At 41.2% G+C, this 13028-nt stretch overlaps 3 protein-coding genes across 6 annotated transcripts; all 3 read left to right on the forward strand.

Annotated features, from left to right (window-relative positions):
• The first annotated feature begins 1689 nt into the window (after window positions 1–1689).
• LOC112282948 (putative galacturonosyltransferase-like 6) lies at window positions 1690–4139 on the forward strand. 4 transcript variants are annotated; one of them, XM_024521172.3, is made up of 2 exons: window positions 1690–2194; window positions 2374–4139. In XM_024521172.3, the coding sequence occupies exon 2, from the start codon at window positions 2510–2512 to the stop codon at window positions 3632–3634; it is 1125 nt and encodes a 374-aa protein (XP_024376940.1). In that variant the 5' UTR covers window positions 1690–2194; window positions 2374–2509; the 3' UTR covers window positions 3635–4139. The 4 variants fall into 4 exon arrangements, with proteins under 4 accessions (XP_024376940.1, XP_024376942.1, XP_024376941.1 ...); XM_024521174.3 differs by having other exon boundaries at window positions 1763–2219; window positions 2383–4139; XM_024521173.3 differs by having other exon boundaries at window positions 1880–2219.
• A 1412-nt stretch (window positions 4140–5551) lies between these two features.
• Window positions 5552–7845, forward strand: LOC112282177 (H/ACA ribonucleoprotein complex subunit 1-like protein 2). The gene is made up of 5 exons (XM_024519525.3): window positions 5552–5923; window positions 6239–6387; window positions 6713–6828; window positions 6979–7028; window positions 7237–7845. The coding sequence occupies exons 1-5, from the start codon at window positions 5776–5778 to the stop codon at window positions 7413–7415; spliced, it is 642 nt and encodes a 213-aa protein (XP_024375293.1). The 5' UTR covers window positions 5552–5775; the 3' UTR covers window positions 7416–7845.
• Window positions 7846–9338: 1493 nt separating this feature from the next.
• On the forward strand, window positions 9339–12797 carry LOC112282178 (uncharacterized). The gene is made up of 6 exons (XM_024519526.3): window positions 9339–9829; window positions 10699–10855; window positions 11194–11244; window positions 11490–11582; window positions 11887–11946; window positions 12643–12797. The coding sequence occupies exons 1-6, from the start codon at window positions 9669–9671 to the stop codon at window positions 12664–12666; spliced, it is 546 nt and encodes a 181-aa protein (XP_024375294.1). The 5' UTR covers window positions 9339–9668; the 3' UTR covers window positions 12667–12797.
• Window positions 12798–13028: the final 231 nt, after the last annotated feature.

Consider the following 13028-nt stretch of genomic DNA (forward strand, 5'->3'; position numbering starts at 1 on the left):
AAAAGAAATAATCCACTCTTAATCAAGATTAGACAAAGCTCTGATATTGTAAGTGTAGTCTTGTCAATCTATCAAGGACAAGAACATCATAAAGATAAATAAACAAGTGAGACTTCTCTCAAAAAAAAGATGAAAAAATATAAATAATTTAATATATATATTAAGAAAGAAACTGGAATGGCTATTGCCAAAAGAAAAGAAAACTAGAGACCCTTGAAACTAGACTAGAAGCAAGAAAGGAGTTGAAAAGAGTGAAGACGGCTTCACTCTTGTTTCTATATATACTATCTAACTAGGGGCTATGTGGCGACGTTCTATAGGACCTTCAATATGTGTTGACTTTGTAGGACACATGCCTTGACTTACAAGGCAAGTTTTTCTATATGTGGGCCACATAGTTAGCTTGGTCTTCAACCTAACAACATGTGTGGCACATGGCCAACTTGTTGACCACGTTTTTAATCCAAAAAGTCAATTAAAGATACTTATAAAGTCAAAGTAGCGTCTATAAAGCTTGTAGGAAGCTTCCATACCAAATATTATAGAATTAACTTACTTTTACTTACTTTTACTTACTTCTACCTATTTATACATGTAATTATTGGATTACATGTGTATGTCTGTGATACCTCCAACATTAAAACTTAAATTGGTGCTATCATCTTTGGAAGGCGTAAAAAGAGTATTACAATCTAAGAATTTAGTAACATAGTATGAATCTTGAGAATCAGCCTTGAAACTGATTTCAACTTAATCGCCACAAGTAACGTCTCTGTTTTTTCTCTCCTCACTCGACTCCTCTTAGCAAAGCATCGAGAGATACCTTGAAGTCACAAACATCAAGACAATAAGAATTAACCAACAAACTATGTCGTATGAAGAATAATTGGAGCATTTGAAAAAAAAAACTCATAATTACAGGCAGAAACACTCCCACAATGAACTCTATAACCTTCATAGAAATAAAATCCTTATGTGTTGTTTTGTTGTCACCCCTCAGGAAAGAGTTGAACAAATTAGTGTAAAATTGGGGCTTACAACATAGTAGATCCCATCGTCAAATCCAAACGGGTGACTTTGTAACAAGGGAGGGTGTTAGAACATTCATCGTACGTAGCCATCTTCATTGACTTCTATCATAGACAAAACTTAGATCCTGGAATCATGGTGGCTTACCCTGTACCCAGTGTGATTGCAAGTGCATTTATATCTATGATTGCTACAGCCGTAGTATGTAAGTCTCGCACCATTTCTATATTATTGTTGTTATTCTTTTTTATCTTGTATTCGCCTCTCAAGGTGGCCATAATTCTTGCTACGTTGAGAACACAGTAGTTGATGAAGGATGCAGTGATGGATGTTCTCAACAGTGCTGCAGTGATCAACTTAATTCTTGATACGTTGAGAACATCGCAGTTGTTCATGGAGGAAGATGCACCACCGACACGGTAGCATCAGGACAACTGACAGCTGGCTGAGGTTGTGGGTGACGTGGAAGGTGACCTGTTCCTCCGCGCGAGGCTTTGCCAGCAGTGCTGAGCTGAAACCGCGTGTCCTGAATTTTCCTTCAACGCCGCTGCATCATCTCTCTCCTCCCCCTCTTTCCCCCTCTCGTCCCTCGTCCGCGTTGCCACCCTGCTTACGTCCATCCGTCCGTCCTTCCTCCCTTCCTTGTTACACCCTTCGCGCGCAGTCACCAGGTCTGCTACATCTGCCGTTTCCTTCCTCTCATGTCCGCGTTGTTTCTGCAAACTGACTTGGCGTATTCGAATAGAACGTGTGCTTCTTTTTGCTTTTTCGCCTGGATAGGTTCACACTGCCGCACAGGCCTACCACTGTTTAAACATCAACAGCATTTCATGTAGTGTAACTTCAATGCATAGAGTTTGGTGAGATCAGTAGCGGCAGAGCGATTGAGTATTGATTGACGTGAGAGTGTGGATTCTTTTTTTTGAGTACGGAGATTTGAATTCTATGTCCGTCGATTGAGGAAGTTTACGGTAGTGGAGTTCGCTACATATTCTTTCAACCTGCCTGTCGACGGAGTTGCTTTTTGTGAGCGGCGTTGTGGGAGGTGGTGCGACCTCCGAGGATTCAGCATTTCATGTTTTAATTGCTGTAGCGAGACTTTAGGAAGAGGCTTACGAATCGCTGGAATGTTGAAGACAGGTTTCACCTAGCGATGAATCGACATGTACGTATTGATCGTGTGATTTGAGGTGAAGGTTTTGGCACGACACTCATTGGGATATAGTTCGTGAGTTATAGGGAAGCTGTTGCATGTTTTGGATTGAGAGCTCGCAAGGTTAATGAGTCGTTAAGCCTAGTTGAGCTGTAGGGAAGAGTTTGGCTAACACGGACTTTGGGTTCTAGTGGCAGCAGACACTATGACGGATTCGAGATATTGAAGAGTACGACCGAGGATATAACTAATTGGAGCTTGTACTTCACTGAGTGTTTTCTCCGTTTCCGATTCTAGCCTACCAATAATTTTAGAGAAATAAAAATCATGGTACATAGACAAGGCAATAGACCACTTCTTACCTGGCCATTAATAATCCTCTCCCTTCTATCGTTAGTTTCTGCCACAAGAGTTTCGCCATTCGACTTTCGGGTGAGGCCTGAGCTGCACTCAGACCGTTCACCTGAACCTCAAGGGCCTCAATCGTACGCTGCGTCAGAGTCGGCATGGCCATCATTCAGAGAAGCACCGGTGTTTCGGAATGGGAGGCGTTGCGCTTTTGTCAACAGAACAGGGAACGACACATGCGATCCAAACTCGGTGCACATTGCGATGACGCTTGATGTAGAATATTTGCGAGGCTCAATAGCTGCCATCTTCTCTATCTTGAAGCATACAGCGTGCCCAGAGAATGTTATTTTTCACTTCTTCGCCGCGAATCGAGATGAGGAACTGCGATTTCTCGTTTGTTCTATTTTCCCTTTCTTGAGATTCAAGGTGTATCACTTCGACGAGGCGCTGGTGAACTCTAGAATTTCGCCGTCCGTGCGACCGGCGTTGGATCATCCTTTGAATTATGCGCGGAGCTACATGTCAGATATTCTAGAGCCCTGCATACAGCGAGTTATTTATCTGGACTCGGATCTCATCGTGGTGGACGACATTGTGAAGCTCTGGGGAACCAAGTTAGGACCTCATGCCATCGGCGCTCCAGAGTACTGCCATACCAATATGACGAAATATTTCACCGACGCATTCTGGGCAAACAGAACCTTATCTCGCATTTTCGATGGGAAGAAGCCTTGCTATTTTAATACCGGAGTTATGGTGATGGACATGACGAAGTGGAGAATTGCGAATTATCGTGCGGAGATCGAGCATTGGATGGGAGTTCAAAGCAGGACTAGGATTTATGAGTTAGGTTCACTTCCCCCGTTTTTGCTTGTTTTCGGAGGATTGGTGGAGCCAATTGACCACAGATGGAATCAACACGGCCTTGGTGGGGACAATTTGGAGGGGAAGTGCAGATCGCTTCATCCCGGTCCCGTGAGTTTGTTGCATTGGAGCGGTAAGGGGAAACCATGGATTCGAATTGACCAGAAAAAGACATGCCCTGTGGATAGCCTTTGGGTGCCTTATGACCTTCTCCTTTCCCCGTTGTCTTACCAATAAGAGGACATTTGAGGAATGAAAAGAAGTGAAGGAAACGCTAACACCAATTGCAGCGAAGGTTCTTATGTTGTAGATGTACAATATTATAGAGTTGATGAGGGCATAGAGTATTGACCGATTCGTCTATCTTATACAAAAAAAAATTGATTCTAACACCAGTTTAACAATTAAACCAGTGAACACTGCTCCGCACTAACTGTAGGGCATCATTCACGTAAGTGAGATTGCTTCCTCGAGAACATGATCTGGTAGGGATAGTGAGAACATGTACAAACACTTGAGAAGATTTTGTATTTCGTGCGAAAGTTTTGTTCAGCATAGCTAGAGGTGATTCGTGCGGAGGGTCTGCAAAGTATGAGCCGTTCGATCGCTAGTAATCGTGTTTGCAGATTTCTTGTAGCTGGAAGCTTTGGATTCTAGATCACTATTGCGCTGCTGAGCTTCTTAAGTATTGTGGCACAAATGTAATAAGTTATGATGCGGCAACTGACAAAAACTTTGCCTACTCATTGTCGCTCTGTTATCTATCCAGGGTTCAATTCTCGAATGTATACATTCATATGGTGAGTGTTCCAAATTGCCCCGTAATACCTGCTCGTTGCAACTCGGGCCTTAGAATCAACCAGTGCAATTCAGAATTGTGATATTCTTGTGTTTGTTTTATCTTCTCCTGTCCTGACCAGACTTTGGCAGCAGTGGGCGGACAGGAGAAGATAAAATAGTCGGACAAATGCAATGTGGTTGACACGATGCCCAAGTTACTTCTCATGCATTGCTATTAGTATTATTTCAAACAGTAACTACTACAGACTTTGCTTTGCATGTTTCATACACCACCGATGCAAGAGTGTGCATGATAGAAAGAGGATAAACTTGACATAAAGAGATCACAATGACGAGAAAAAAAAAAAAAAAAAAAAAAAAAAAATTGTCAGTTTGATGTTAAATACATAAAGAAATCAACAAAACAATATGTGTGTATATATCTATATACATAACAAATCTAATATTGAAGAATCATTTATTTCAAGTTAGTGAACAATTCAAAGTTACCAAAGATAGTGGAAACTTAGGTCAAGAAGGTGGCATAACTTCCCATACATTAGCATCTTTATCTTGTATTTTTGAATTGAACTAATGTATGAAGTATTTTTATTTATATTACAAGTAGAAAATATGTAATTAGATTAATATATTCAAATGATTTATGGTATTTTTAATCTAAATGAATAAGGTGTTATTTAAAAAAGACGATTGATACTTCAAAGACTTTCAAAAATATTAAATGATTTTATTTTAAAATAAATAAAAACTTCTATTTTATTTAAAGAAAAGAGAGTGTATTCAATTTTTAATTGCTAAAGAAAGAAAAAAAAGAAAAAAAGAGGACGTTTCAAAGTGTGAGAGTGATACAAAAATAAATAAAAATAAATACATACATATGTTGCATGCACATTAATAAATACATACATATCAAGCTTCCAAATAGCAGTTATGAAATTATGACTTACTCAATTTTTGTATTTACTGAACAATACTTGATTTGTCCAATGCAACAAATAACAAACCACTCACCAATAAAATCAAACAGGTACCATCAATCAGTTTTTTTCATATAAATGTATATGCATGATGTAAATTATAAAGAGAACTCAAATTGATTGTGTTACCTATTGAATTCATGGATAGTATAATTATACGAATACGATTCTATACATAGAACCTCTTGTACATGAGTGATGCACGGATTTTATGGATGATGAACAGCTATTGTGGACGAAATGACATTTGGATGAAAGATATTGGGAGCCGCAAACCCTAAAACGTTCATCTTTCTCTCTCTCTCTCTCTCTCTCTGTCTCTCCCGGGAGCTCCCTAAACCGGAAGGATTGAGACCCTAAACCCTGTCTCTCCCCACCCACTCTCTCGCGCTCGCCCTCTTTCTCGTTCCCCCACTCACTGCTTGCTACCTCCTTCGCAGCAGCAGCAGCAGCAACGCTCAAACTTACACAGACCAAGAGGGGACAGCCTGCGTGCCATTCTTCCTCGCAACGCTCCTCCCACTCCCTCCTCATTCCCCTCTCACCTCCCCGTTTTTCCCCTCCTCCTAGCACATCCTCTCTAACCCTGTATCACCCGTCATGAGGCCGCCTCTGCGTGGAGGTCGCGGCGGGGGCGGAGGTTTCCGTGGTGGAGGCGCTCGAGGAGGAGGCCGCGGAGGCTTTGGAGGCCGCGGTGGCTTTGGAGGTCGTGGTGGTTACGATGAAGGGCCTCCAGAAGAAGTCGTCGGTACAGTTGCTTTCCATTTGCAGTTTGATGTTTTCGAATTCCTGCCTTACTCTGGCTTGGCCATCACTAGGTTTGTATAGGAAGTTTGTGTGTTCCACAATGTAATCGTCTGAAGCTGTTTTCACTTAGAGATTAAGCCCTCGGTGGGAAGATTATTGCTGGTACTATTGTGTTGTACTCTCCCTATCCCCACAGACCTTGTCCTTCTTGACCGGGCAATTCAGTTTCTTACATTATTGATAATGTGACGTTGGAGAGGCTGTAAGTTATTGAGAAGCCCTGAATTGGTTAGCGTCTTGGTTTTTATAATTGCAGAGGTTGCCTCATACCTGCATGCTTGCGAAGGAGAAGCAGTCACGAAGCTGACGAACGAGAAAATTCCCTACTTCAATGCTCCCATTTACTTAGAAAATAAGTCCCAAATTGGGAAGGTGGAAGAGATATTTGGTCCTATCAATGAGGCTGTAAGTATTGGCCTACAATGGCTGACTGCATGGACGTACGTCTGTATATTAATGTGCATGCAACATTCTGTTCCGGAAAGTGAACTTTGCACTTGGAATTTGTTTGAATGCTAGCGAACTATTTTTCTTTCATTTCTCCGGGCAACCCAAGTGAAGTTGGTGTCTCATGTGTTATATACTACTTGACACTTGGCCTAGCTGTTGCAGCAGGGTTTAAGAGTCCTCAAGTCATTTTACCTTCGAAATGAAGGTTTCTTGGCGTTTGAACGACAAATCTACTGTGCAGGAATCTGAGTTGGATGTTCGTTGGCTCCCTGGTGTGCAGATGTTTTCTGTGAAGATGCAAGAGGGAATTATTGCAACTTCCTATAAGCCCGGTGACAAGTTCTATATCGACCCTGCCAAATTGCTCCCACTGACTCGGTTTTTACCTCAGCCTAAGTAAGTACTCCAATCTTCAACCGTGGTTTGATTTTTCTGTTTATATTTATATGCCGGTTCTGATATTTTGCCATGTCTCGAACGACAGCAATACTTCGTGTTTCGCCAATACCTCAATGTGTGCTCATCTATCATTTTTATGCATTGCAGGGGATCAACTCCTGGAGGGGGCAGGGGCGGTAGAGGTGGAGGTCGTGGAGGTACCGAAACATTCCTTTTTCTTTTTACATTTCTTCTTCTGTCTCTGTCCTTTTTTTTACTCTCCCAGCTGTTCCACGAACTTTTCTGTGAAAATTACGGGAAGTTAGATCTTGGTTGAATGCATGAATTAATTCTTCACTACTAGCTTGCCCAAATTGATCTGTGTCCTTTTATTAAGTTTTCCATGTCTTGCTTGTGAAATTCCAGGGCGAGGTGGAGCAAGGGGTGGCGGTCGCGGAGGATTTGGTGGACGTGGTGGAGGAGGATTTCGGGGTGCTCGAGGTGGCGGTGGTGGTAGAGGTGGTTTTGGAGGTGGGGGCGGCGGTAGAGGTGGCGGTTTTGGAGGTCGGAGTGGTGGGGGCTTCAGAGGAAGAGGTCGTTCGTAGTTTTGACCAAGTGCATATCTCAATCCGTCCTTTTAGATCTCTGGTCAACGAGTCTAAGTAGGTTCTATACGTTTGGGTTGGTGATGGATTTGCCACATCTCTTAATTATTTCATGCAAATTGAGCACAAATTTTGACCATTCTGTAGAACCCACTACCATATAATTGCATTACCACTCACGCTAGGGAATCTAAATTCTAATGAGTGTATTCTGGTATTCCGAGATTTGAGCTCTTGCCAGAAAGCCGGTAGGGTTGACACTAAAAGGGTGGACCTGTGAGTTCATATCGAGCACTTTTCGCAAGTTCACGGTGTGCATACAGATCTGGTTGGCCGCATACTCCTCAGATCGTAATTCGAACGGCCATCTCTGCGTATGTCAATTATGGCATCTTCCGCAAGGAGGGCTAATATCACTCTATTTTACGCAGATTTTGAAATGTCATTGCTGTTTTGTTACTGATTCACGCAAAGTCTAATGGCTATAATGTCGTATTTTATGTATGCCTCTACATTATATAACCCTTTGCCTCAATTCTTGGTTCTGAATCGGAAAAACGTGTTAAAAGATTAATTTGTGAGTAAATGGAACGCAAATTTCGTAACTTGCTTCTCATTTAGTTGGCCATCGTGGGAAGTGGCAACACATAGTGTAAGATGGAGAAAGTTACCCCGAACCCCTAGCAGAGGTGGTCAGATAGCCAGGTCTACTAGTACAAATTCATGTGAGGTTTTTTTCAGTCAGTGCTGCAGAACCACCGCTGACGTACAAATTCATGTGACTGATTTTTTCAGTCAGTGCTCGCTTATCTTTTCTTATTCTTGGCTTTCTTGCCTTTGCACGCTATGACTTTATGTAAATACCTTATGGTGTACAATTTCAATCGACGTCCTTTTCCACACTGAATAAGTACTTGAAGTTTGGTTCCACTGCAAATGTGTCATCGTTTATGATGTCAATTTGCAACTAACGATGCATGTATATGTACCTAAATCTGCATCATAGTAATTCCACTTATCAAGCCGGTAACCAAGATTCGATAAAAGGTATTGATTTAGCATGCGCCGATGATTGCTCCTCATTAAGTTTTCGCGTATTGCTGATATTTAGCAAATGTGCACAATCGACGAGTAATATTTTTTAATATAAATTTAAAAGCTAACACACGAATATCTAACGTGATTCTCATCTTGCGCTGCTCATTACTCTCCAATCGACGAGTAATATTTTTTAATATAAATTTAAAAGCTAACACACGAATATCTAACGTGATTGTCATCTTGCGCTGCTCATTACTCTCTTCGCCAACATTTCAGAAGTACCTCTAACCCCCTTCTCAGAACATTCTTCTTCAACGAGTCATACAACCCTGAACAAAAACACGAGAACATAAAAGAATAAGAAGTTCAGAAAGAAAGAGAGAAATAAACGAATAAGCAGGGGTTTCAACTGTGCAATCCGCATCTTCATCAATTGCGGGAATCAATGCTTAATGGATAATATCTTCTCAGTGTTTTTTCTTTTGAAAACTCTAACGCACAAGACGAGTTAGAATAATGATATACACGGAGTTTCTTGTGAGGTCGGGTTGTCATGAGACGGGAGGGGTATTTTCATGCGGGGCAATGAGAGGGGATAGAACGAAGTGCCAAACAGCATGAGTTTGTAGGGAACTGGAATGCGTTTCTCAAAACACGGCGTCAGGGAAAGTCCAAATTAAACCTAAACGGAAGGCGAGTTTCCCGCGTCTGACGTTAGACTCAGGGTTTACATGCGAGATCCAAGCACCATTACAAATTGGATGGATATCATCTACTATGAGCACCTTTTATAATTCGTACATCCACCTTTGCTTAACCACGGCCGCCGTGGACTGAAGAAGTCGGAGACTTGTGTCCACAGCCTCTTCATTGCTCGTTTGTGAGATCCCTGGCCCCCAGATTCCATTGCGCACTGGCTGATTTATTTACGCCAGTCCGCTTCCATTTCTTTCTGCACAACATACGTTTCTAATTTCGGAATAGGGGTTTGGGAGTTTCCTCACGGCGCGAATTAGATCTGGACATCAATATTTTATTATGAGGGTTTGGCTGGGTTCCAGCCTTGCTCTGGTGCGTCCTTTGGGGATGGAATAGGTGGCAACGTGCACTCAAGTATCCATTGGAGCGGGTGCGTGTGAGTAAAGAAGAAGAAAGCCAAGGAGCGGGCGACGGATTCGAAAGAGATTGTGAAAGCAGGTTACGGATCCAGCCATGAGGATGGAGAGGTTGCTGGCCGGAGACATGGCCATGGCCTCCGGAGATGTGGCAGCGAACCTAGTTAATGCTCAGTACGATGGATTCACAAACTTCCCTATTGTGGCTGCGTTCCTTTCATTTTTCGTGGCGCAATCGCTTAAAGTGTTGACTACCTGGTATTTTCACTTGCGCCACTATTTTTTCGTATCTCCACTCGTCCTGTTGCTCTCTCATTTCAGTCTTATCTTTGCGTTTGTGACACTAACGTACTTCCTTGGGACTTTCAACATTTGACCTTCCCTATTCCTGATCGTTGTTGTTTTTTTGATATACTAAGCTAGGGCTTTCTTATATTTACTCCTACCTCCCCTTTCAGTTCATATCTAGCGTCCATCGTTGGCTGATCGGTTTGGTCTCTGCTTTAATCATGCACTATTCGGTATTCTCGAAGAATGATTCGTGTTTGAACCGGACTTGGTTTGAATGTTGTATATGGAGCGAAACTTGAAGCTTTTCGCTTAGTCAATTCTTTTCGAAAATTTAAATTTAGGTTTTTTTTTTTTTTTTTTTTTTTTTAATAATTGTAAAGTCTAGCCATTAGGGTGTGAAAGCGATTATGCTTTCTAATGAAATGCTTTTTTGTTGAATGTAAGCCGAAACGATTTTGCTGTTGCTAACTTGAGTATTAGGGAGCAGTTTGTTAAGCTTTTCTATCAGCGTGTGCATTTCAAAGGTAGTTTTTCATAAAGCTTTGCATGGAATGCCCTAAGTTGGCCGTACTTTTTTTCAAAAATGTTGTATGTATTTCACGTCTGGATTTGCGGATACTCTCTGGGAATTGTGGTAGTATCCTTACCGAGGATGAAAGATGTTTCGGAATGTGATTTGGGAGTTCATTGTGAAATAGTAGTGCTTGTTTTGCTATAGCATTTATAATATTATTGCTCAATTTTTCAAGCATCCAAAGATTTCTGGTTAGCGTTTGTCATGTCTTTGCACCAAGGGCTCTTTTTATTTACAAATCTACCTTAGGGTAGGTGAGCAGGTACAAGGAGAACAGGTGGGATGTGAAACGCTTGTATGGTTCAGGCGGTATGCCTTCTTCTCACTCTGCAACGGTGACAGGGCTCGCGTGTGCTATCGGCCTTCGTGAAGGTCTTGGTGGACCTCTCTTTGCAATCGCCTTTGTGCTGGCCTGCATTGTATGTGCTCTAAACTTTGGCTGGGTGCCACCGTATGACAAACTTATTAATCTTGAACCATTTTGTATGTGACATTCAAATGTAATTGAATCCGATTTTATTAGTACCTGGTTTTGTCCAAATATCATGTTTAATCAGCACCCACTTATTGTGTCGTTTCCTTCTTAATAAGCAATCTCGAATAGATTTTGTAATTACACTGCGAGCTCATTTTGCATGTCTGTTTTGTATACACAAATCATTCAACCTGTTGTGTGTAAGCAACGAGTTAATATGAAGGTTGTGAACTGAGGATAATTGCTCGTTCTTAATTTTTTCTTATCCTTTGCTCGCTTCAGGTTATGTATGATGCGTCAGGTGTTAGACTTCAAGCTGGTCGTCAGGCCGAGGTTTGCAGTTGCTTTTCTTTTCCTTCTCTGCACAATGATGACGGAACTAACTTCTTTTGTTTTTGTCTATATCAATGTCTTGCGTAGCTGTCTCATTTGAACAATTGATCTGACTTTCATTGATTTGATCATAAATGGTACATGCTTAGCAGATAGCGAAATCAGAATCACTAGTGTTTAGATGCGTAGATACATTCTATGTCAGGTTCATACTTACTTGGCTTTGAAGCTTGGTCTATTTGCAGGTGTTGAATCAAATAGTGTTCGAGCTTCCGCCAGAGCATCCTCTATCGGATTCTAGGCCGTTAAAAGAATTTCTTGGACATACTCCTCCGCAGGTGTGACTTGCTTTATTCATATGTTTGCATTCACACAGTTCTTCTTTTTCAAATTGGGAATTTCCGTGTGGTCTCTCTGTACCTCTTCTTTTCTTTTCTTTTTTTCTTTATATCTGCTAATTGCGTTTGCTAGAATCATTTTAAGCAACACTTGAGTTCTTGCTCTTGCTCTCGCTTGATGCGTTGATTCCACCTATTCTTGTTCTAATCTCTTATCCTTGAGCTGCAGTTATTTGATGAAGATGCTCTTTAGCAAGCAGCTTCAGGCATGCTAGTGTAACTGTGATGTGGTTTTGATTCCCAGGTAGCTGCAGGTGCCATGCTGGGGTGCTTGATAGCCTACACACTACACCTGCTTTCACTAGTAGGACCCTCAACCTAGTTCTTTCTGTAGTTAGCCGCAGAAAAATCGAACATTATCTTCGCTAATGAAAGCAAACTTGGGTTTGTATGTGGTATTAGTAACTCACCATTTTTTAGAGTTAGCTTGCTTTCCAGTGGGAAGCGTCAGCCAAGTATTGTCATATAGTCTACAATTAGCTGATGACTCGGGTTATATTCCGTTAGTGCTTTTGAGTGCTTGTGGATTAGCATGTGTCATGTTCTGAACACTGTAAGAATTAAGATAATTTAATTTACAAACAGTGTTGGGCTGTTGCTTGATGGCTTCCTGGCTTTGGTCAGGTATGGTCAAATATACGTTGTATTGTTTGAATTGTCTTGAGCTTACAGTTCGCTCAATTGAGTACGATAGTTTTTTTTACTGATTACTGATTTGCGTGAATAGTTGCTAAATTGTATCTTCAAGATTAGTATATTGTTATTTGTAGAAGTTCAGAATAGATTTGTGAAGTAAATGAACACTGTTTGGAGTGGGACAATTGATAGGTCACAATTATTTGGATGTTGCGGTGTAACGAAACGCTTTTAGAATTGATGTCAAATTCACAGCCTTCGTTGAAGTTTCACGAGCTGGGGTTTGGACGAGCTTATAATTTAAGGATAGTGGACTGATTCTGTAAACAAGTGTACCTCTGACAATTTTATTTGATGCTGACAGATTCAAGCGGGTGGTGATAAATAAAAATCTAGGTTACTAGCGCACCTAATCTAAAATAAGTTGACCTTGTTGGATCAACACATTTGCGTGATATGAAGGACAAAATGTGCTTTTCAACCTGGAGTTCTTATAATGCACACGAGATTGCAGTTAAATTGTCCGTACCTTTTGGTGAAGAAAAAGGTTTTCATTATAGGAGATTCACATGTCTACATCTCCTCATTTGTGGTACCTGAATTGTTGCCGGTGCCCATCGCCTCAATCGCTGCAAGATTCTCGACGTTGATTTATCCCTTCTCAAACTTCTTTCGACTCTGCTTAATTCTTGAATTTTTATAACGCAAAAATATTTTTTACAATTTTAAAATGAAAAGTAATAAGAGCGT

Source organism: Physcomitrium patens, chromosome 5, assembly GCF_059467195.1.
Source record: "Physcomitrium patens ecotype Gransden chromosome 5, ASM5946719v1, whole genome shotgun sequence".
In the NCBI taxonomy this organism is placed as follows: domain Eukaryota; kingdom Viridiplantae; phylum Streptophyta; class Bryopsida; order Funariales; family Funariaceae; genus Physcomitrium; species Physcomitrium patens.

Bases quoted from the DNA above. Each gene is read 5' to 3' on its own strand.
- LOC112282948 (XM_024521172.3), top strand. From the start codon at position 2,510: ATGGTACATAGACAAGGCAATAGACCACTTCTTACCTGGCCATTAATA.
- LOC112282177 (XM_024519525.3), top strand. From the start codon at position 5,776: ATGAGGCCGCCTCTGCGTGGAGGTCGCGGCGGGGGCGGAGGTTTCCGT. The intron at 6,829-6,978 runs GTAAGTACTCCA...TATGCATTGCAG, and splicing joins CGGTTTTTACCTCAGCCTAA to GGGATCAACTCCTGGAGGGG. The intron at 7,029-7,236 runs GTACCGAAACAT...GTGAAATTCCAG, and splicing joins TAGAGGTGGAGGTCGTGGAG to GGCGAGGTGGAGCAAGGGGT.
- LOC112282178 (XM_024519526.3), top strand. From the start codon at position 9,669: ATGAGGATGGAGAGGTTGCTGGCCGGAGACATGGCCATGGCCTCCGGA. The intron at 10,856-11,193 runs GTATGTGCTCTA...TGCTCGCTTCAG, and splicing joins CCTTTGTGCTGGCCTGCATT to GTTATGTATGATGCGTCAGG. The intron at 11,245-11,489 runs GTTTGCAGTTGC...GTCTATTTGCAG, and splicing joins AAGCTGGTCGTCAGGCCGAG to GTGTTGAATCAAATAGTGTT.